The sequence below is a fragment of the Aythya fuligula genome, chromosome Z, assembly GCF_009819795.1.
Source record: "Aythya fuligula isolate bAytFul2 chromosome Z, bAytFul2.pri, whole genome shotgun sequence".
Lineage (NCBI taxonomy): Eukaryota > Metazoa > Chordata > Aves > Anseriformes > Anatidae > Aythya > Aythya fuligula.
In genome coordinates this window covers 13,288,211-13,309,142 of record NC_045593.1, presented here as the reverse complement: position 1 = coordinate 13,309,142, position 20,932 = coordinate 13,288,211, and the positions used below count along the sequence as shown (strand labels likewise).

Genomic DNA, 20,932 nt, shown 5'->3' with positions numbered 1-20,932 from the left:
TGCACCTGAGGCATATTCAAGTGTTAAACCATCAACAAATGGTACTCTGTAGAATTTTAAATTCTGTAGAATTTTAAATTAGAATTACTTACATGAATGAACCCGGCATATTTTTTGTCTATTTCCACCAACTGCTGGTCGGCTTTGTTTCGCATAGAGGGCTCTGGATCTGTGCCCATAGCAATTAAGTATGGCACACACTTGAAAAACAAACAAAATGATTATTCAGAGTCATTGTACTACTACCTCTTTCTCAGCGTTTATTCTTCCATCACACTGTTCTTGTATTCTGACTACTGCAGAAACTAAAATAGGAAGCTGTGCAATTTGATCACCTCACTACTTCTTACAAGCAAATACAAGAGAGACAGCACTATAAATAATAATAGCAGTTGTGCAAGGTTTGAGGCAGTATTCCAATTTCTCTCAAACTCTAAAAAATAACATTAAAAAAACCACTTATGACTGAACATGCATGATGGCTGCAGCATTAAAAATAATTATAGAAAATATTATGTAAGAGTAATGGAGATGATATCTGGAGACAGTTCTGATGCTGGCGGATACGGGTATTGAGGTGGAGGCAAGATGACACAATTTCCAGTATGCAGAATCAAAGGAAGAAAAAGGCCTGGCATACACCTGAAATTTATTCTTTTAACAGAATAGTAATGTGTGTACTTATAAGTACTCTATAGGCACTGAGGCACTGTCTGGATTTCTGCAGCTTGATCCAAAGACAAGAAAATATGATGCTTGGAATCTCACTGGCTAATCAACATAGAACATATTTCAAAGTATGCTTTCTGTAAAGGCCCCTTGCCACAATAAGAACTTACTTTAACAGAATAGGAAGAGAAAAACTGGAAACTTATCTAGCAAGCATAAAAATCTCTGAAAATAACAACCCTCCCTTCCCATCAGAGAGGCCTGCCGTACCTGAACAGGATGGATGAGACCCTGGTTTAATGTCAGTGCAATGACATTTAGAGCAAAGTGGCGTACATTGGACTGGGTATGAAAGAAAGCCTCAAGGACCTGTTTGAGATACAGCTGCATGATGGAACTACTCATCCCTGAGGAAATATCACCCATTTCTTTCAGGTCTTCCTGTTTTGCTACTTTTTTCCCTGTAAAATAGACAAAAGCAATAGCACACTCACCACAGTATAATCATTTACTTTGCCATTAATTGATACATACTGATCTTAAAGCTTTACTATCTGTACACATTTCAGCTGTCTTAGAATGGGTTTTATGATCTCATGAAAAGTGTAACAATCTGATGGTAAATATTATTCAAGAAAACTGGAGAGATACAAGCTAAATTAAACTCTTGTTTCTTAAAAAGTTTTTCATTTAAAAAAAATCCGTACTATTTGTTATTTTGTATCTGAAAATTCACCCTAGAGATTTTCATGAAAAGTATTACTATCATCATTACAGCAATGACATATTCCAGGATTTACACATCTTGAATGTTAATAATAAACTACATGTCAATTTCATTTTACTTTAATTTATTTATGCACAGGAGTTTTGAAAATTCTTCCAGGATACTTTGTATACAATATTATACATAGATAACTATCTTGAGTGACTCTGTTCACATGTATGGTAATTGTATGCAAGAAAGTTAGATTTTGCATGCCTCATAAGCACGAAGAACTCAACACTTACAGTCTCTGTCTGCCTGCTGCATACGCGTATCCTCCTCCTGCAAGTAGGTCTGGAGGTTTTTTAACACCTGGATTTTTAAGTTTACTGAACAGTTCTTATCTGAAAGAATGCTGTTGTACAGGGTCTTTACTTCCTGTTCAAACATTAAGCTTGGGTGTTGTATAAATGCAAATCCTAAGGGGGAAAAAAAGAGGAAATATTTCACATTATCATCATCTAGAAATTGTATTTCTGTTTAAGTTTGCTTCAAAATACAGGTATTAAACTTATAGCCTTCCGATTCCTACAGCAACATAGCTTTTTCTAGTCCAAACAGAATTATTTTCTCATATGGACACCATCCAAAACCTGTAAGGAGTTCTATCAGCTGCAACAGCAATACTCTTGATAAGACAAGGTGCTGACCCAGGACAGCTCCTGGAAGAGGAGTTATACGGGTCTGGAAGCACAACTAGTGTACTGGCCTGTATCTGAATGATTAGGATTAGAAGATAAAGTGAGGAAAATTACTAAAAATAACCTGTTGTTCTTGTTACATTTAGATAAAAACATTGTGCCAAAACTGTTAAGAGTTATTCATACAAAGCCAAATCAGATGCGGAAAAATTTCGTAAATATCACAAGAATTTAAATAAATAAATAAATAAGTTTGTTTAAAAAAAAAAAAAAACATTATTTTTAACAAACTTAAATAAGTTTGTTGAAAATAACATAGTGAACACAGTAAAATAAAATTTATACTTCCTGCTGTCATCACTCATACACCTATTAAGGTCTCTTGAAAACTATCTGATGTACTCCCAAAACTACATCTGGTGTAAGATACATACTATAAAACTGGTTTTAGCTGCAGCTTTACCCTTGACAAAGAACTGGTTATTCTTACTCAGAGAAGTCTTTATTTCATTAAAACTGTAATCTAAATTAGTGACGATGTATACCATTTTAGATCATGACTGTAGATGCACAGGGGACCTACAGAAAGCCTGGGGGTGGACTCTTCATCGTGGAGCACAGTGACAGGACAAACAGTTATGGCTTTAAATTAAAAGAGGGTAAGTTTAGATCAGATATAAGAAAGAATTTTTTTTACTTATGAGGGAGGTGAGGCACTGGGACAAGTTGCCCAGAGAAGCTGTGAAGCAGTGCTCAAGGCCAGGTTGGATGGGGCTTTGAGCCAGTGGGAGGTGTCCCTGCCCATGGCAGGGGGTTGGAACTGGGTGGTCTTTAAGGTTCCTTCCAACCCAAACCATTTTGTGATTCTATGGACTGCTGCTAACAAACTTTCTTGCTGTATCACAAAAAACAGTAACAGAAATATTTCCCAATTTAAACTAGTCATTTTTACTAATTTATTTTATTTACAAAATTTATTTACAAATTTTACTAGTCAGTTTGTTTTTTGACTGTTCTAAATAAAGGAGCCATTAAATATCTTGTTTATGTCCACAAGAAAATAATATTTTGAATGAACAAATGGAAAACATATAAAGACAAATGGAAAAAAAAAATGTGAGAAAAAAATACACAATGTATAAAAATAGCTGTAACAAAGGGTATAATAAGCCAGATTTTTAAAAATGGCCCTGTGCAGAGAATACAGCGTAGGCAATGTCTGAGTCCAAGGCAAGACTTGAGTGTGACTGACCTCATTTCAGTCTAAAAACAAGGAATGGACAGAAGGTAGGGGATGTGAAGGAGAAAGAGGAAAAAAAAAAGGAATGATGATGGTCTCTGAATTACACAGTATAATTGTGTACTCTGTACAAATGTATAATGATGTTTATAACTTGACCACCTCTGAGCAAGTTAAATCTATTTTTAAGGTTAATTTGGAAAAAAAAACAAAAACAAAAACAAACAAACAAACAAACAAAAAACCACAAAAGCATGTGCATGTATGTGGAATGACCCATAATCCGTTCTTCATTCACTTGCTTATATGAGTTTGTAATTCATATACCAGGATTTGCAGGGAAATTCTTATATTCCATCTCCAGTAAGCAGGGAGAAATCTTATTTGGCATAAGAATCTCCCACAGGAGATTAAAAAAAAAAAAAAAAAAAGCATCTGCTGTGTTCATTTAAGGACTGACTTCACATCTTGGAGCTGCAGTCACACTAATTCTCTTCATACTTCTCTCTGTTAAGAGTCAGCACTGAAATTGGCATTAATAAGACACTACCTGTTAGAAACTTAGATTTAGCTAAATTCACTACCTAAATTTCATATACTTGACCTGCCTTGCAAGTACACATTGGGAAAAGAACTATAAACAGGCCCCAAAAGACTTATGATTAAACTTAATCCCTCAACAGGGGTGACACATCCCAAAGCAAAGACTAAAACTGTTAACTGTCATTACCGAAAGGACACACTAATAATTACTGATAGAAAAGTACGCATTCTTCACGTGACACATTTACTGTGTATAAATGTTGCAATAGCTTGCTACTCTTTTTCCTCTTATTGCACACACATGTTGAGTGATTTGACAACTTGACTCGATTACCAGGATATAAGGTAGAACTTTTCCACTGTCTACATCTCCATGCATACAACAGCTAACCCCAAAACGGAACCAGGATGTAGGTGAGATCAGTAAGTCACTTAAAACAGTTGTTTGAGGTTTAATTAAAAAGAAGACTGAGGTACTTAAAGGCAGAGAGAAAAAGGTCTGAAAAAGCCTACTGATAGCCACCCACACTTATACTCCTTCTCTGAATTGATTACACTTCAGTCTGCAATTTAGCAACATTTTTGGCTAATGCAATGTTGTCAGCATCCATGAGTAAAGCAATTGTGTATGGTTAGCATGGCAGCCCCTGTCCTACAAGGAATATCCAGAAGAAGACAATTAAATTGGACTGAACTATGGAAATGTGCCCTTGATGCAGTGCCCAGAACTCCAGGTAATCCAGAACACTGTATCCTTACTTCTGCAACTGAGGCAACTCCAAAGTCATTAATCCTGCTCAGCTGTCTGGAACGGTTTCTCACAGAATATCAGATCAAGTCTTGGTCCCTATCCTCACAGTCCTTCCTAGCCATCGAAAAAGCCGTCAACACAGAAGCATAAGGAGGCAAATCATTGACCATAGTGAAACTATAGCTCACAGTTAGGTGACAGCAAGCTCACATGCATGAGAGAGAACTTTCTTTAGACTAAGCCTTAATCATGAACTGAACTCTTCTAGAAACCAAGGTCTATCTACCCAAACAAGGTTCTCTCACAAGTACAGTTTCTGTCCTGGAGCAGAGGATGAATGAGATAAAAGACCACACTCAATGGCAGCCCATGCAGTATTGCAAGTCACCGAGATACCATACTAATGCCTTCAGACAGAGAATTTAAAATTGAAATACAGACAAAATACTAAAAGAAAAAGTGATAGTTAGGCTATGGCATCATCTCAGAGCCTAGTGAATTCACACAGCTGTACAAAATAAACCCTCATAGCTGGTACAAACTACCAGAGTTCTCCTGTGGAAGATCTGGCCCTACGCTTAAAATGCTCAAGATTTTTCCAGAACTTTTTCTAGTTATTCTTTAACCATGTCTTGTGCACTGAAAAACAAGATTTGGAGATACAACATACCTGCTTGTGGGGAAAAAACTAACATCTCCATTACTTTGGAAATCAGCTGCTTTTTAAGACTTGGACACAAATCATAAAACTTTTCTCTGTCAAAAGCATCTATTCTGCTGCAGATGTAAACAACTAGCATCCTTTTGACTACATTTCTCTAGCAATTTCTCAAATAAAACATGTATTGAAGTTTGTTTTTCCACAAATTCCCTTGCCACTATAGAAATACATGAATTCCTGCTAGAAAGCATAGATGTTTTGTATAGCAAAATAATAAAAACTATTAATATTTCTTACCCAGGCCAATAATGGCTTTCGTCTGTACTTCTTCATCTGAATGCTTTGTAAAATACATCAGCAGTTCAAGTACTTTATCCTTAATGTTAACCTAAGCAAATTAAAGCAAGAATAATACTTAATATGAAACATGTTTTTATCTCTTTCAAAAACATAATTATTAAAAAGAAAAAGAGAAACAGTCTTCCTGCACGGACTTTGCACATACTTACAAACCTCAAAACATTATCGCATACATTTTGAAAAAATATAGCTTTGAACAGCTAGGAATACAGTGCTTTCAAATAAAACTCAAATATTCAATATATGTAAGACTTGGAGAGTAAATAGAAGTTTTTTTTGTTTTTTTTTTACCTTACTGTTACCCTTAAAATCTTCCTGATCAAAATCAAAATGCCGACACAGTGCGCCAACAGTGAAAAGTGATCTAAGGAGTGCTGGTTTATTGGCAGTAAGTATTGTACTGTTGGGGTCTTCTTGGTGTTGACTTTTTAATTTCGAAAGTGCACCTACAGTAAGATAAAAGTTTTAACCACAGTGTTTAAATATGGTTCATTCCTAAGAGTTGTAGCCAAAACTGAAAAGTGAAAATTACACGTTATGACTTTACTTACCATAGTATCTATTAAAACAGGCCCACACGAACTTATAGTTCTGGGTGACCTTGTTCACAACAGCCCCAAGACAGCTCACACAATGCTGAACAACCTAGGAGCAAGAAAGAACAAATGAATTACATACTTAGAACTTAAAATTGAGGGTTCTATAGAACAATACAGAATTAAAACAAACTCTCTAACAGTCTATCTCCTAGATTGCTCTGAAAAACTGCCCAAACTCATAATTGTTAAAATATAGCAACAACATACACAAACTCCAGTAAACCAAGAACATTGCCTTTTTTGTGGCTCATAAGTCCCATGACCAGCATAAGCAACTTTGTAATGAAGAAAGACCTTCTTTAAATCAAAACCACACATTTTGGAATGTGAAATTGAATCAACAACTGAATAGTAGCAATTAAAAGCTTACCGTCATGCCATATTTGATGATGAGTTTCATGAGGTCTTCCTCAATAGTGGCAAGGAAGGTCTCACTTGGGTGCTCCATTAGCGGCACTACAAGCTCTAAGATTTTTGCAACATTGCAGATCACCATGAAATCATTCTGAGTCTGAAAAAGAAGTATTTAGAGCATTTAATATTTCTGGCTATGTTACCTATTAAACAAGTATTATTGATATGAACTGACAGTGAAAAATCACAGATCTTACATAAGATATGACTGAGGTATTTAGTAAAGATTTCGAATGTTATTTATATTATTTAGAGCTATATTGTTTAGATTTGATATTATATTACTAATTTTTATGAAACCTAGTTCCTGTTTTTTATGGAACTTCTGGAAAAAAAATCTGTTGAAGCAGAACTTCACCTTTCATAAAGGCTATGAACAGGCCTGAAAACTTACCAACTTTTGGTCTTGACAACTTTATTTATTTTTTTATTTCTTTACAACAAATTTGCAGAACACTTTCTGACACATGCTAGAGAACACAACATCTGGCAACAGGTATCAGCAACAAAGTTGTGTTACGGCTGAATGTTGCTTAGACAAAATAGATAATTATGTCCACTAATGTAGAAATTACAATTAAAATTATTATTAATTTGCATAATCATGACTATATACATGTTGTAAGTGAGGAATCTATGGAAAATACTTTATATATTAAATACACACCCCGGTAAAAAATGACTTTTTTCTGGACAACTCAGGCTCATTTAACATTATAGCATAATTTTCATATGCTATTATCAAACTATTTACATATTCAAGCTGACTGTGGTGAACTAATTCTACAATTCATTTCAACCTATGTAAGTATAAAATGTATATAAACCGCTAAAGAGATGTTGTAGCAAGTGTAATCAGGGGTATAATCGGATACCCGTTTCCTATACTGTTTGATTGGAAGCAGCTCGAAAAGTCAGTTGTAGATGTGCCTAGAGAATGATTCAAAGCTAAACACAGAGAATGTTTGGATATACCTACAAGCTCATCTGATAACAAGACTCTCAAAAACCTGTCTTTCTGTTGGCAACTGACCTATTATGATGGGGTACTGCCACCTACTCAGCCATGCTCCTTTAGCCGTGGCTGCGTGATCTGCCCTGCTCCTTCTGCCTGATCAGGGATTTGTTGCAAACTTCACTGAGCCCACTGTGCTAATCAAAATGGCAGAAAGCCCCACAATATGTCAGAGGCAGAGGGACATTTTAATGGAGTGTTTGGTTTACCATTATAACTCCATAACATTTTTGTGAACTAAACTGTCTTATAGAGAGACAAAAAAACCAGAGCTGCATAAGTGGAAATGATGGTAGGAAGAGGTGAAATGCTAAAGAACAGAGCAGGACATTTTCATTCTGATATATTTGCTATACGTCTCAAGGAATCATAGATTAAGCCTTTAGGCTTAATATTCATGTATTAAATCTTAACTACTTTTAAGACTGTGACTGGAAAACAAAACAAGTTTAAGAAACGATTTTATAACAGGTGAAAAAGTGGTTTTCAGTCTTTAACAGAAAAAGAGGCAGTAAACATTTCAGTTTCATTTGGCTGTAAAATGTAGAGGAGAAGGTGAGGAACAGCATCTTAGATGTGACACAGACCATTAAAATGACCTACTACCTTCAGAAGGTAGGATGTTCAGGAAACACAAACACAACTTTATTTCCCTTTTCCTACCTTCAGTTTTGTTAAGCATGCAAAATAGCCATTAATTTCTATGCTTAATTATCTGGGGAAAAAATAAGGCTGATACTCTAGTTTTCTCTACTTACACTACATTTAGTGGTGAGGTATGGCTGCATGGTCATGGCATGTTTGACCATTAGCTGAGGCCTGATTTTGCTGAACAAGAACAAAGTGGTTATGCAAGCAACCAAGCGACCAGAATTCACGCCTTTGTTGTCAGAATCTGTAAAAATTAGAAAATACACAAATGATATGAGATCCAAGTATTACTTGATCTATTAAAAACATATGGCCTAACTATCACATGAATATCTTTTCCATGACAATCTCTTCCATGACATATCCTTCATGGTCAATATAGAACATTCTTATTAGGTACGAGCATTAGAGACAAAAACATAATGTGTTTTATGTTATATAGTATATGATGCATTTGTATATGATCACAAAATATGTGAAATAAGAAACAGGGATGCTTCAAAGACATTATTATTTCTTAAATACTGTATACAGAACACTGGTCCAGCCAATGACTCTTATTACAACTGGAGAACACATTTAGGCAAATAAAGTTTTCTGTATCTGTTTTTAGTGACCTAAAACTTCGGACAAAGTATTTTAAAAGTAATTTCGTTATTGTGGTTAGCTAGAGAAAATTAGGAAAATTTTATGTACTTTTGAACACTGTATAATAATGAACTTGTATGCAAGAATTCATTACAACAGGCTTTGTAATAGGAATTCTCAAACAGTAATTTCACATTAATTAAAATCACATTAATTTTACCAACCGCTCTTACAATATTCATTTATTTGCATTTAAAATGCAAAGTGGATTAGCTACTGGATTCTAAATAATATTACCTGATAAAGATTCCTCATATTTAAGGATGTGCTCAACCAAATTGTCAACAAGCTGAGTACAGGCTTTCTTCACAGGTTTATAGGATGCATCCTCTTCTGACTTCAAAAGCTATAGCAGATGAAACAGAAAATGATTCAGTAGAAAGGCTACATTCATAAAATCATAGAATCTCCTTAGTTAGAAGGGACCCACAAGGATGAACAAGTCCACCTCCTGGCTTCACCACCTAAAAATCAAACCAAATGTCTGGGAGCATTATCCAAAGGCTTCTTGAACTCCTCAGGCTTGGTGCTGTGCCCATCACCCTGGGGAGCCTGTCCCAGTGCCCGGCCACCCTCTGGGTGCAGAGCCTTTCCCTAAGCCCCAGCCTGACCCTCCCCTGTCCCAGCTCCATGCCGTTCCCTCGGGTCCTGTCGCTGTCCCCAGAGAGCAGAGCTCAGCGCCTGCCCCTCTGCTCCCCTCGTGAGGGAGCTGCAGGGCGCCATGAGGCCTCCCCTCAGCCTGCTCTGCTCGGGGCTGAACAAACCAAGGGGCCTCAGCCACTCCACATACATCTTGCCCTCTACGCATTTCACCATCTTTGTAGCCCTCCTTTGGACACCCCGTAATAATAGTTTTATGTCCTTCTTATATCGTGGCACCCAAAACTGCACACACTACTCGAGACGAGGCTGCACCAGCGCAGAGCAGAGCAGGACAATCCCTTCCCTCAGCCAGCTAGCAATGCTGTGCCTGATGCACCCCAGGGCAAGGCTGGCCCTCCTGGCTGCCAGGGCACACTGGTAACTCATATTTAACTTGATGTTGACAGGGACTCTAAGATCCCTTTCTGCAGGGCTGCTCTCCAGCCTCTCATCCCAGTCTGCACATGTATTCAGGGTTGCCCCTTGCCAGGTACATTTGATAAACTTCCTTATTGTTGGGGATTGCCCAACTCTCTAACTTGTTAAGATTTCTCCACTAGGACTCTCTAGTCTCATTCATTCATTTACGTTGGATAAATACTGGTTTTATAATAATTACTACAAGTAAACAAGGATTTTGTATTACAAAATAATTTCTTTAACATCTCCATAAAAGCTACATGGTAAAGAAAAATTTAAAGGAAGTAAAAAAAACATCAAACCAAAATGCAAGAGAATTAAAGAAAAATTAAGTGTGACAAAAGGATAGACGAGAGCAGTTCTACTGATGTTTTCACTGGGATGAAAGCTAACTCTGTGCTTCATGAAATATAATATTAATTTAGTCATACTTGCCAAGAGCAATTAATAGAAGACTTTTCAAAATGCTTAGGTAAAAAACAGGGAGAAGGCAAAAGATTTTTTTTTTTGTCATTAAACAAAAAAATCAGTCTAAAATAAAACACTTTTATGAACTTAGTAATCAAACTTTGGATACTGAAATTGTATTCCTGAAGATCCTTTAATATCTAACATGGATTGAACCCAAACCATAGTCTTTTTTTTCAGTGTAAGAATTAAGCTGATATACTTGGCTAACTATTTTCTTGGCATTCCAGGCTAAAGTAAAATGTTTGGAGACTTCTAAGTTCCTTATTGATGATTTTGTTAATTTTGCTTTAAAATTCATCAGTGCATACAAGCATTAAAGGAGAAAGATACCACAATCTGATATATATATATAAAAAAAAACAAGCTAATTTCTTAGAAAAATGAGGGTAAAACATAATGTAGAAGTAAGGAATACTTTAGATACTCATTGCTTTTACAAACTGTGTAACAGATATATTAGATGTGAAAATATATGTATCTATCACTGAAAAAAAGTAATCTACATTGCACCAGATGCTCATTACAGAACTAAATACCTTAACCGTGGATTTCATGTTATGTCACTCATTATTGAAGACACCAAGAAATTAAAAAATAAAGCAAAACAAACAAACAAACAAAAAACCTAAAACCTCCCAAACTGGAAACCAAAATGTGAAATATTTCTAGAACTTTTTTTTTACATGGAAATAGAGAAACTAGTGTCAGAGACAAACTGCAGCAATAAAGATTAAAAAAAAAAGTCAAGTGTTTAAAGGGCATTAATTGAATTTGTCTATTGTAAAGGATTGCTTTTGAAGTACCCCTCCAATGTGTTTCAGTATCAAAAGAAATATTAATATTCTTACAATGATTATGTCATACCTTAAAATTTTGTTACTTACATTTTGAAGAAGCTGTTCAAACCAATCATACCCCGTATCTCTACAAGCTGCAACCTAAAAACAGTATTGAGAATAAGCTGGTTAAAACAGGAACCTGAAGAAATATTACTTCAATACAGATGTCATCTTTAAAGAACAGCAAATATGCAACAGTAAGATGATTTTGTATCTTTATATATGTATATTATTCATATATATACATATATATATTATCTATCTATCTATATATCTTTCTCTCTCTATATATATATATTCCATAAAATGCAAGGTCTGCATATTTTACTGGCCATTGCAAATTTTGGTTTTGTAGAACAACGTTTTTTTACACGTTAGAGCATATCAAAAATGAACATGTGTTTACACATATTAAAATGCATATATGTGTGTATACACACACACACATTTTAATAGAAACAAACCAATCCTTAACTCTCATCATGTATCAAGATCAGCTTGCAGGTGCTCTCAAGCAGAATTAGCAGAAGGATGGAGTTAAGCTCAAGTCAAATTGACTGACTTAAGTCTGGAAAAATGCACTCTACATTTTTAACTGGTAAAAATATTGAAAAGCAGGATAAATATGCACACAATTTTAAGTAGACTTACTTGATCTTTACAGCTTTGTTAAATTGATATTAAAACACCTCAGCACAGTGATTTTACACAACACATTATCACTACAAATGTATAAGCATTTTATTGGAAACAGATTTTTGAGACATGCTGTATAATTCACTGTTTCCACAACGTAGATACAATTATGCAGTTATTAGTTTACTATAGGTGAGGACATGACCCTGTATTTGTTAAGAAAGTTTATTAATCTTTCAAAATAAATGTTATCTATTGTTTGAGGAATTTTTATTCTAAGAGACCATTTCTTGCCTACCTGGGCAACCTGTTCTAGGGGACCTGCTTTGGCAGGGGGGTTGGATCCTATTATCTCTTGTGGTCCCTTCCAACCCCTACAATTCTGTGATTCTTAGCTAGGCAACTATATGCTGCTACTAGCATTTGCTGGGAGATATCATGTATAGTAGAAACTTAGTATGTTTTAATTGAAGAAGTACTTTACACAACTGGAATATAAGGTGATCCCAGTTATCATTGGCAGCATATTCATGAGTTTATGTTTCACGAGTTAAAGTTTCTCGGATGAATAATTCTCACACATATCCAATGCTAGGAGATACATAAAGATATGTAAGATACGTACATCTGATACGTAAGTTAGTTGTGTATTTTTTGCTTTTTAAAAGACTACAGTTAATATTTCAAAGACACTAAAAATATAACCAAGTTCTGCATATAACCCAATTCAAATTTGTATAACATACCACATCAGTGATGTTTAGTATTTTCCTGGTCATTGCTTCTTTGTCATGGTGTGGAGTTGGAGTAAACCAGAGCTTCTGGAATGTTTCATTTACTAATTTCTGAAGGGTAAAAAAAAGGAATTAGCAAAAATAAATAAGCTTATCTTGGCACATAGATGTTATCTCTCATATGTCCATACAGTAGATTTGCTGATGATACATGCCATTTCATGAGGAATTGTTCAAACTAAGTGAGACTATTGTAAAGAATGCTATGAGAGGCAGACCCAGATCAAATATTACAGGAGTTATACTAGCCTCTAAACATTTCACTGGGAAATGATGCTACAGAAACCATTTTCTTTACAAATGGTTATAACTTTCCTGTTCTAATTTGCATTTCTCGGGAAAACATAGCACCCTAAGAAAATAAGAACTAAACACAAGATTATGATTTCTACAGCAGAATTAGCAGCAGTGGTAGATTATTTTGGAGTCTTCAGAACAGTTGTGACAAGCTAAGGAAGAGAGAGAACCCAAGTCTCTCTAGCCAAATTTAGAATAAGGTTCCCTTTCAATGTTTTTGATGGTGGAAAAGGTGGAAGAGAGTGAAAGGGAACCAAATTACTTCTGCATTGCTTAAAAAGCATACATCTCCTTGTCCATGAAGGCATAAAAAAAATACATTTTAGACACCACCTCATTTTTATGAGGTTGTGGTAAAGGAAAGCGAATAAAAAAGAGCTAACAAGGTCAAGCTCCTTTTGTAGCAGCACCTTTGATCTGCCTTAGATCCTACTTCTTGATAAATAGTCTTCTCTGAACGCCACTTGGTATTAATAAGTCTCAAGTGGTAAAAATATACAGTGCAACTTTAAAGTTGCAGATTTCAAGTCCCACTGAAAGTGTGAAACAAAATTATTACAGATGTATTCTTAACTACCCACCTATTTTACTTTTGTGTTCTTCTGCACATACAGTGCAGAAAAAGCAGAATGTGACCCCGTAAGTAACATTTCAGGGTGAGTAACTGATTAATAAAATGTTCAGAATTAATGCAAAAAAATAAAAAAACCAACACAAAAAAATACCTAAGACCAGAGAACTTAGATGTCTGGTATATACTAAGTTCAAGCACTTAATTTTGTCCTAAAGCTTATTTTGTGTGCAGGAGGGATTTGTATATGCCTATTTCACTTGTTAGAAAAGTACTATAGGCACTTCTTGCAAGCAGAAAAAAAAAAAAAGAAAATAACTTTTTTTTTGATCTTTTAACTATACGTAAGAACTTGAAGAAAACAAAGAGAGAAAGAAAAACAAGTCAGCAATGTAAGAAGTTAAAATAGTTACTCTCTCAGAAATTAAAAGTAAATATAAATCACAAACTTTACAAATAAGCAATGTAATTTATATTTTTTTTTAAGTTATTTTTGTCAAAAAAATAGAAACACCAGAACAACGATAACTAAAATCCCAAGGGATACATTTTACTCTACCTTAATGCCTTCTTCATCATTGACTCTTCGAATCATTTTCACACACATCTCTGTAATTTTGGGAAATGTTGGTTGTTCAATGCAGATATCCCTAAGTATCTTTATGACTCTTTTTCTGACACTGATACCTGTATCCTGTGAGGATAAAAGCATTGCACTCTTGTAAACAATTCTGATGTATGAGTTAATTTGTGTTATATGAACTAATATTTGAAGATCAACCAACTTTGTTTATAGAATGCATTTAGAAAAGGCAGCTAAAATATTCTAGAGAGCACTTATATGAAAGGTCAGCATAACTTGCACCACTTTATTTGCAACAATTCTAAAGGACTGTTTGAGTGCCCTTTATGTTGAAATGCTTCCTTCACTTATACCTTCTTTAGTATAGGAGCTCATGATGATGCATATGTGTAATTCCACTCCATGATTTTAAAAGCTAGATGTAGTGATGCTTTAACTGTGTTGTCTGAACACATAAAACCCCTATAGATCTGGACAGTAGTACTTCAAGCTTTTGGACAAAGCTTATGGATAAGCCCTGTGCAGCTAACCTTTTCCATTTTCCTAGGCTTTGTCTGAGGTGATGGATGAGGAGCCATCATATGATCATATTCAAACCTGTTTATCTGAACATCAGCATGAATTATTTCATGCATGTTTGTAAGCATATGGAGCCAGCTATCTCTAGAGCCCCTCACAAACATGTTTTATTACATAAATACAGTAAATGAGCAGTACTTGACTAAAAACCTACATGACATGGATCCTAAAAGCTAATTTTACTTTATAGTTAAATTAACTTTGTATTTTATCTGAACATTCAGACAAAAAACACTTCCTATACAAAACCTGAACTTCTAACTCTACTAAAAGTAACTTTCTAACAGGAAACCTTTTATAAAACTAAAACACATCATAGAAAAACATAGTAGTTTTATATTTTTTTTTCTTTTGGATTACAAATGGAAACTTTAGAATACTGTGCTGTCAATCTTTCTTCATTGTCTCACACTACCAATTTGCCTTCAGTAACCTATCTCTCAAAATCCAGAGATATGGAATTCCTCTTCTCACATAATCTGCATCTTAACAGTGGAATTAAAAGGAATACAATCCTGGTTCTGTTGCAGTACAACTTTCTGCATATGTTTACTTTCTGATGCAAAAAAGCCTAACTGGAAACAAGTGATGCATTTTCCATGGTTGGTCTTACAAGCATGATGTACCTCAAACAATGAGATGTAATACACTGTTGGGTTTGTAATTCTGTATTACTAAACATACAAGCTCTGCTGAAAGCAAGTTTCCCAATGATATTTACTTTATCATAAATATCACAAGTCACCATACCAATATTCTTTCAATCAGCATGTCATAATACTGCTCAGCAAGCTGAGGACGACAGAGCACAAATCGGCCAAGCAGCTCCACAGCTGCTTCTCGTACACTAGTAGAGTTATCCATTAACCGCCCATGAACACCTCGTTGCATATCCAGCTGAAAAGAACAAATAAAACACAAATCCAAAATAAGAAATAAGTATTTCTTCTAAGTATGATAAAAATATGCATATGCATGATGGGATATATTATTTTTTATTATTTACCCTGGCAAGAATACTGGGGTCTACAGCAACAACCTCAGACAAACACTTCATGGCTTTTGTTCGAACAGCAATTGCATTTTCACCAAGTACACGCAGAATCTAGTAAGAGAACAAAAAGAAAATTTCAGTTGCTTCGGGAAGGTAGTAAACAGGGCTTAATAAAGGCAAAAATGCAGAAGAACAACATGTACACTGTTTAACTAAAACAAGGGTATTTGTCTACTAAAAACTGAATATATTTTCTTAGGCAGTAAAGAGGCACATATAAATGATGCTCCACAGCACTGATGACTTCAGCATAAGTATTTGCCAGGATTTGCTATATCTCTAAGGCTATTCCAAGCAAATTCATACAAGGTCCATATGTTCACTCCAAGTCCCTTTACTTTAAATTGTACTTTTGCCATTCAGATGAGGCTTTTGCCATGCTTCCTTTAACAGGACAGTTGAATTTGGACACTCTAACTCTAGAACTGGCTACGTATGTGGATCAGTATAAGTAATGCGACCTAACACGTTCCTGGAGTTCAAACATGTCACCAGGCCAACATTTTAGTCCTCCCAGGAAAATGAAAGAAACCACACTGTCAAACAACTTCTGAAGTGAGTGGGAGTAACATGCACTTGTACAAATGAATAACCATGTTGACATATATTTTCAAATCAAATTAAGATACATTTCATGGGTTAGCATTACCAAATAAGCAAGCATCTTACAAAAGCTGTGGAAAAGATTTCAACATTCAGTAATTAACCCTTTACTGTGTGCATTTAATATAATCATTTTGCATATACATACACAAAGAAAATTACAAGCGCATGCAAGAAAAAAGAAAAATAAGCACTTATTTTCCATCAGTACTGAAATGAAAACACACGTGTTTTATATGAAAACACATAGTGTCCTCATTGCCTCACAAATACCTGTGCTCAGCAATGAGCAGGTATTGCACACTACCTCAAAAGTGTTTAGAATCAGAAACAAACTCTGTTTCACTGTACTACGACTTCTGGCACAATTTACCTGTGTCAAATAAATATCGAAGCTCTGGGCAAACGGCCTCATAGAGGCCAAGTAGCGAACAATCAAACACGCATCTTCATAGTCCACAGTATCAGAATTCATCCTGCAACAAATTCAATGCAATAATTAGGACATGTTTATCAAAAATAGCTAAAAGCATCAAATAAGATGCCTTAATAAAGGTTAATAAAGAAATCAGCAGTAGTGTAACATACTTTAATGTACTAAACTGAAACGGAGCAGTTTTAATGATGCTGCGAAGAAACTTTTTGCGACTTTCTGCTCTGTGCATGATTTGTCCTGTGGTCTCAACATCTTTTGCATGATGAGTTCCTTCAGATGAATCCTCATCTTTCTGTGATTTAATTGCTTTCTCTGTCTCCATAGTTGTATCACGGAACCACTGAGCTATATAAAACTTCCGAGAAAACTGGAGAGATACAACAGAAAAGAAAAAGAGATAAAAGAGTGAAATTAACAGATTTATAATGAGATTGAGTCTAATGCATCAACCATATTTTGGAAAAGACAAACAACAGTGTATGTTAAAGTGTCAATTTAATTGATGCATGACTGAAAGTCATTTTATTTAGTCAACATATTATTGAAATTATTTTTATATACATCAGAAAGCTGAAATTTACCACTAGTGATGCATCAGTTTCTGTGTTCTCATCCAGATAATCCAGCAAAGCCTTTTGTAGCTGTTGAATTTCATCTTCTCCTCCTGAAACCTGTCAGAAGGAGAAAGATAGATATAAAACAGAATATTGCTCAGAGGTAATTATTATCTGATAATCTGCGTGTCCACATATAAACTGTAGTTGTTTTGATAATTGCAGAACAATATTTTAAGCAGTTACCTGTAAACTGCATACAAACTAAAGCAAATTAGACTTTGTGACTCTGAAGTCTAAACAAGATTAAAAACAGTTTAAGACTCGTGTTAAAACGTATTGACTGGTATGATTAATTCTCCTTCTATGATCTTGTGTTAAGATACTATGTCACTGAGAAAAAAAGAAGGACTGAAATCACACATAGCAGACTGACGAAAGGTTTAACATTTAAAAATCAATGTTAGTTATACATGTATTACTGACAATAAAAAAAATGAAACAGTGACTTCTCAGGCACAGAAGATGCAAATGAAAACCACAGACAACAGTAAAAAGGTATGGGAAACATTAAAGACATAAAAATAACTTATTCCGAATGCCAAAAATATTTGGCATAACTGTTACCAGGGATAAAGCACCTCCAAAGAGAAAGTGCAGGAACTGTGCTCAATGTATCTAGGGAAAGAATTTACAGAGGATGTTACTAAACACCTCTGGGTTCTGGCATTAAAGAATCATGCTCTCTGAGATTAAACTACATTTCAGTGCACATAATGGTGATGTAGGTTCATTTATAAACATTTAGCACCCTCCTATATGTACAAATTATAATTTAAATGTTTTAATTTTAACTTTTGTGGATAACACGCGCTTAATGAACACTAAGTATTTTCAAATAAGTAAAAAAAATACAAAACAACAGAGAAAAAAAAGACAATAAATAAAATCGTATTCAATACTATAAAAGTAGAACAGAATAATTTCTGGTTTAATCTTCTTCAGCTACAAAAAATTTTCTTCTCCAGCAATAAACCTCAAAATTTAAAGAACTTTAACCTCAGCAGGAACAGCATAGTTTGAGAATTTTGTCACAAATGCAGTACATACTATAGCTTGCAAACATGAGCAAGTGGAAAAAGGTATAGTTACAGTCCAGAGGATCAGAGTATAAGGACAGAAACTAATGAATAGATTTTCTCATGAATCTAATTATACAGTTCAAGAGTCCAAACCACAGTAGACACTTATAAGCATTCATCAGTCATTGGGGAATACCCTGGTAGCAATATCAGAGGGTAGAAAGAAACATCAAGTCTTCTGAGTGTTCAACTCAACAGGAAAGAACAATCTGTAGAGGTGTAAGCTCCTTTCTGATTGGAAACAATAATTTCCTCATGACTGAAGCTATGTCTACCAATGGATCCTCTTACTGTCTTTCCATCTGAGTAATAAATTCAAGCTTAGCTGTCACACAAACATTTCCATGTAGTTATTTTTTCTTACGTTATAAATCATTTATAAACAGTACACTATCTACCCTTACTTTTACCCTTACTTTAATTGTACTGTATAATTTAAATGCACTGTACTTCCATAACGTATGGATGGTACTATCCACCATCATTGATGTTAAGTTCCTGAATAACTGAAAAAAATTCTTTTAGCACTCAATTGCCCAAAACAATTTCATTTTCTGCAGATGCCAATGCCTAGTTACTCCCTGATCTTATTAAAAAAAAAAAATCAGGTTACCATTTGCATACATATCTTCCTGGAATTATCTTTCAATACCTTTATAACTTCTGGAGATAGGGAAAGTGAAAGGGTTCCTTCTAAAACACTTCCCTACAAAATCTGATGTAGAATTGTCAGAATCACTGCCAGTAGAAGAGAATAATAATTCACTAGCACATATTGTTCATTATATTAAACAATGAACGTGAAGATTTGACACGCTATATAGTACAATATTCTAATCAACAAAAGTTATGGCAATTATCAGCCTCACAAAGGAGTAGATGAGCTTTGATTTCTTATTTAAATGCCTGTGAATTGTGGAATTGTTTCCTCCAGCATAGATCTGTAACAGTCGTTATAGAATACATGAAATAGATCTGGATACTTTTTCAGGCAACTGAAAGGGAAATTTTGGTATAGTGAATTTTATATGACTACTCAACTTTAGATCTGATCACACTGTAAGCAGGTAATAGTTCAAAAAGAAGGCCCCATAAGAAATGTGCAAGTATTTTTAGAAGGACACATAAGACCTGATGATTTTCTCATACTATGTGCAGTAGAGAACTAAAAAGCATATATCACTTTGATAATTGCCACCCTTGCAGATTTGGAAACATTTTGATAATTGGCATTTTCAGAAATGCACATATGCATTCTCTAGTGAAAGATATATGCAAGTCCTGCATATATAATAAAGATGACCAATACCAGATACATCATATAAAATCTAACCTTACAGGCTGAAGACCTAACCCTCTAAAACCTGTATAAGTGCCATAAGCCCAATTACCACTTTGTGACAGCAAATACTTACATACATATATATTTTTATTGCCTCTGAAGACAGAATTCAACTGTTGTTGTCACTCCATTATTTCCTCTATATTGTTACAATAAAACTGGTTTTACCACTGTAATTAACCACTTAATATAACCATGATGAGATGAGAAATGTGATACTTACGATTACTTATATACTTTATAAGTTATAATACTATATTATATAAGTTATAATACTATATACTATATAATACTTATACACTTTATAAGGATACTTATATACTTATATACTTTACTTATATACTTTAGATTTCTGGAAAACGATGAAAACTGATTCTTCACATTTTTTTTGTTGAAGATACTTTTTGTTTGCTTTTTGCTTTTTTAAATAAATCTTTATAATTTTCAAACATTTGAATGGACACATCTCAATCCAACTGAAACCAGCTGGCATGGGATCTCTCACACACCTGTTTGAGGATTCTGGCTATAGATCCTTGATCCATTTTGCTAGTGACTGCATCTTTCCTCAGTCTTGCAGCTACAGTTCCAAGATAGTCAAGCGATGCAACTCTTAAAGCCATTTCTGTTGATTTGTTACTGAACTGGTGAACCTAAGAAAAACAGAATATATACTTTTTAATTTTTTTTATTTTTATAGATGAGATTCCTATCACAAGATACTGGGTGACCTTATTAAAAATTCTACTGAACTTCCATATTCAGTAAAATTGTCATTTACTTTTGCACCAGATACAATCCTTATTTTGTATTACTGTTTGTTTCTTTTCTTCTCTCTCTCTGCATGTATGCCTGTTAGAGTTTTTTTAAATACACACTTTCATAAAATAAACTAGACTTCTAATATAGCTTAGATCTTAACCATCAAAATACATCTTCCTCATTATTCACACAAGTGTAACGAAAGCTACATTTTACTAGGAACATAACCATAACATATTCAAAAAGAAA

General features: G+C 34.5%; 1 protein-coding gene across 4 annotated transcripts in view; it reads right to left on the bottom strand.

Moving 5' to 3' along the window:
• Positions 1 to 20,932, bottom strand: part of NIPBL (NIPBL cohesin loading factor) — a 161,514-nt gene that overhangs the window by 6,706 nt on the left and 133,876 nt on the right. For all 4 annotated transcript variants that reach the window (XM_032205487.1, XM_032205490.1, XM_032205489.1 and 1 more), the window contains 18 exons: positions 20,431 to 20,574; positions 17,465 to 17,554; positions 17,036 to 17,250; positions 16,821 to 16,923; positions 15,797 to 15,895; positions 15,541 to 15,687; positions 14,188 to 14,322; positions 12,713 to 12,811; positions 11,376 to 11,429; positions 9,196 to 9,304; positions 8,418 to 8,554; positions 6,601 to 6,741; positions 6,183 to 6,276; positions 5,923 to 6,077; positions 5,569 to 5,659; positions 1,681 to 1,854; positions 940 to 1,130; positions 93 to 200 (listed from right to left, as the gene is read on the bottom strand). In XM_032205487.1, coding sequence (XP_032061378.1) covers positions 93 to 200; positions 940 to 1,130; positions 1,681 to 1,854; positions 5,569 to 5,659; positions 5,923 to 6,077; positions 6,183 to 6,276; positions 6,601 to 6,741; positions 8,418 to 8,554; positions 9,196 to 9,304; positions 11,376 to 11,429; positions 12,713 to 12,811; positions 14,188 to 14,322; positions 15,541 to 15,687; positions 15,797 to 15,895; positions 16,821 to 16,923; positions 17,036 to 17,250; positions 17,465 to 17,554; positions 20,431 to 20,574 — 2,286 coding nt within the window. The remainder of the gene's footprint in view (positions 1 to 92; positions 201 to 939; positions 1,131 to 1,680; positions 1,855 to 5,568; positions 5,660 to 5,922; positions 6,078 to 6,182; positions 6,277 to 6,600; positions 6,742 to 8,417; positions 8,555 to 9,195; positions 9,305 to 11,375; positions 11,430 to 12,712; positions 12,812 to 14,187; positions 14,323 to 15,540; positions 15,688 to 15,796; positions 15,896 to 16,820; positions 16,924 to 17,035; positions 17,251 to 17,464; positions 17,555 to 20,430; positions 20,575 to 20,932) is intronic.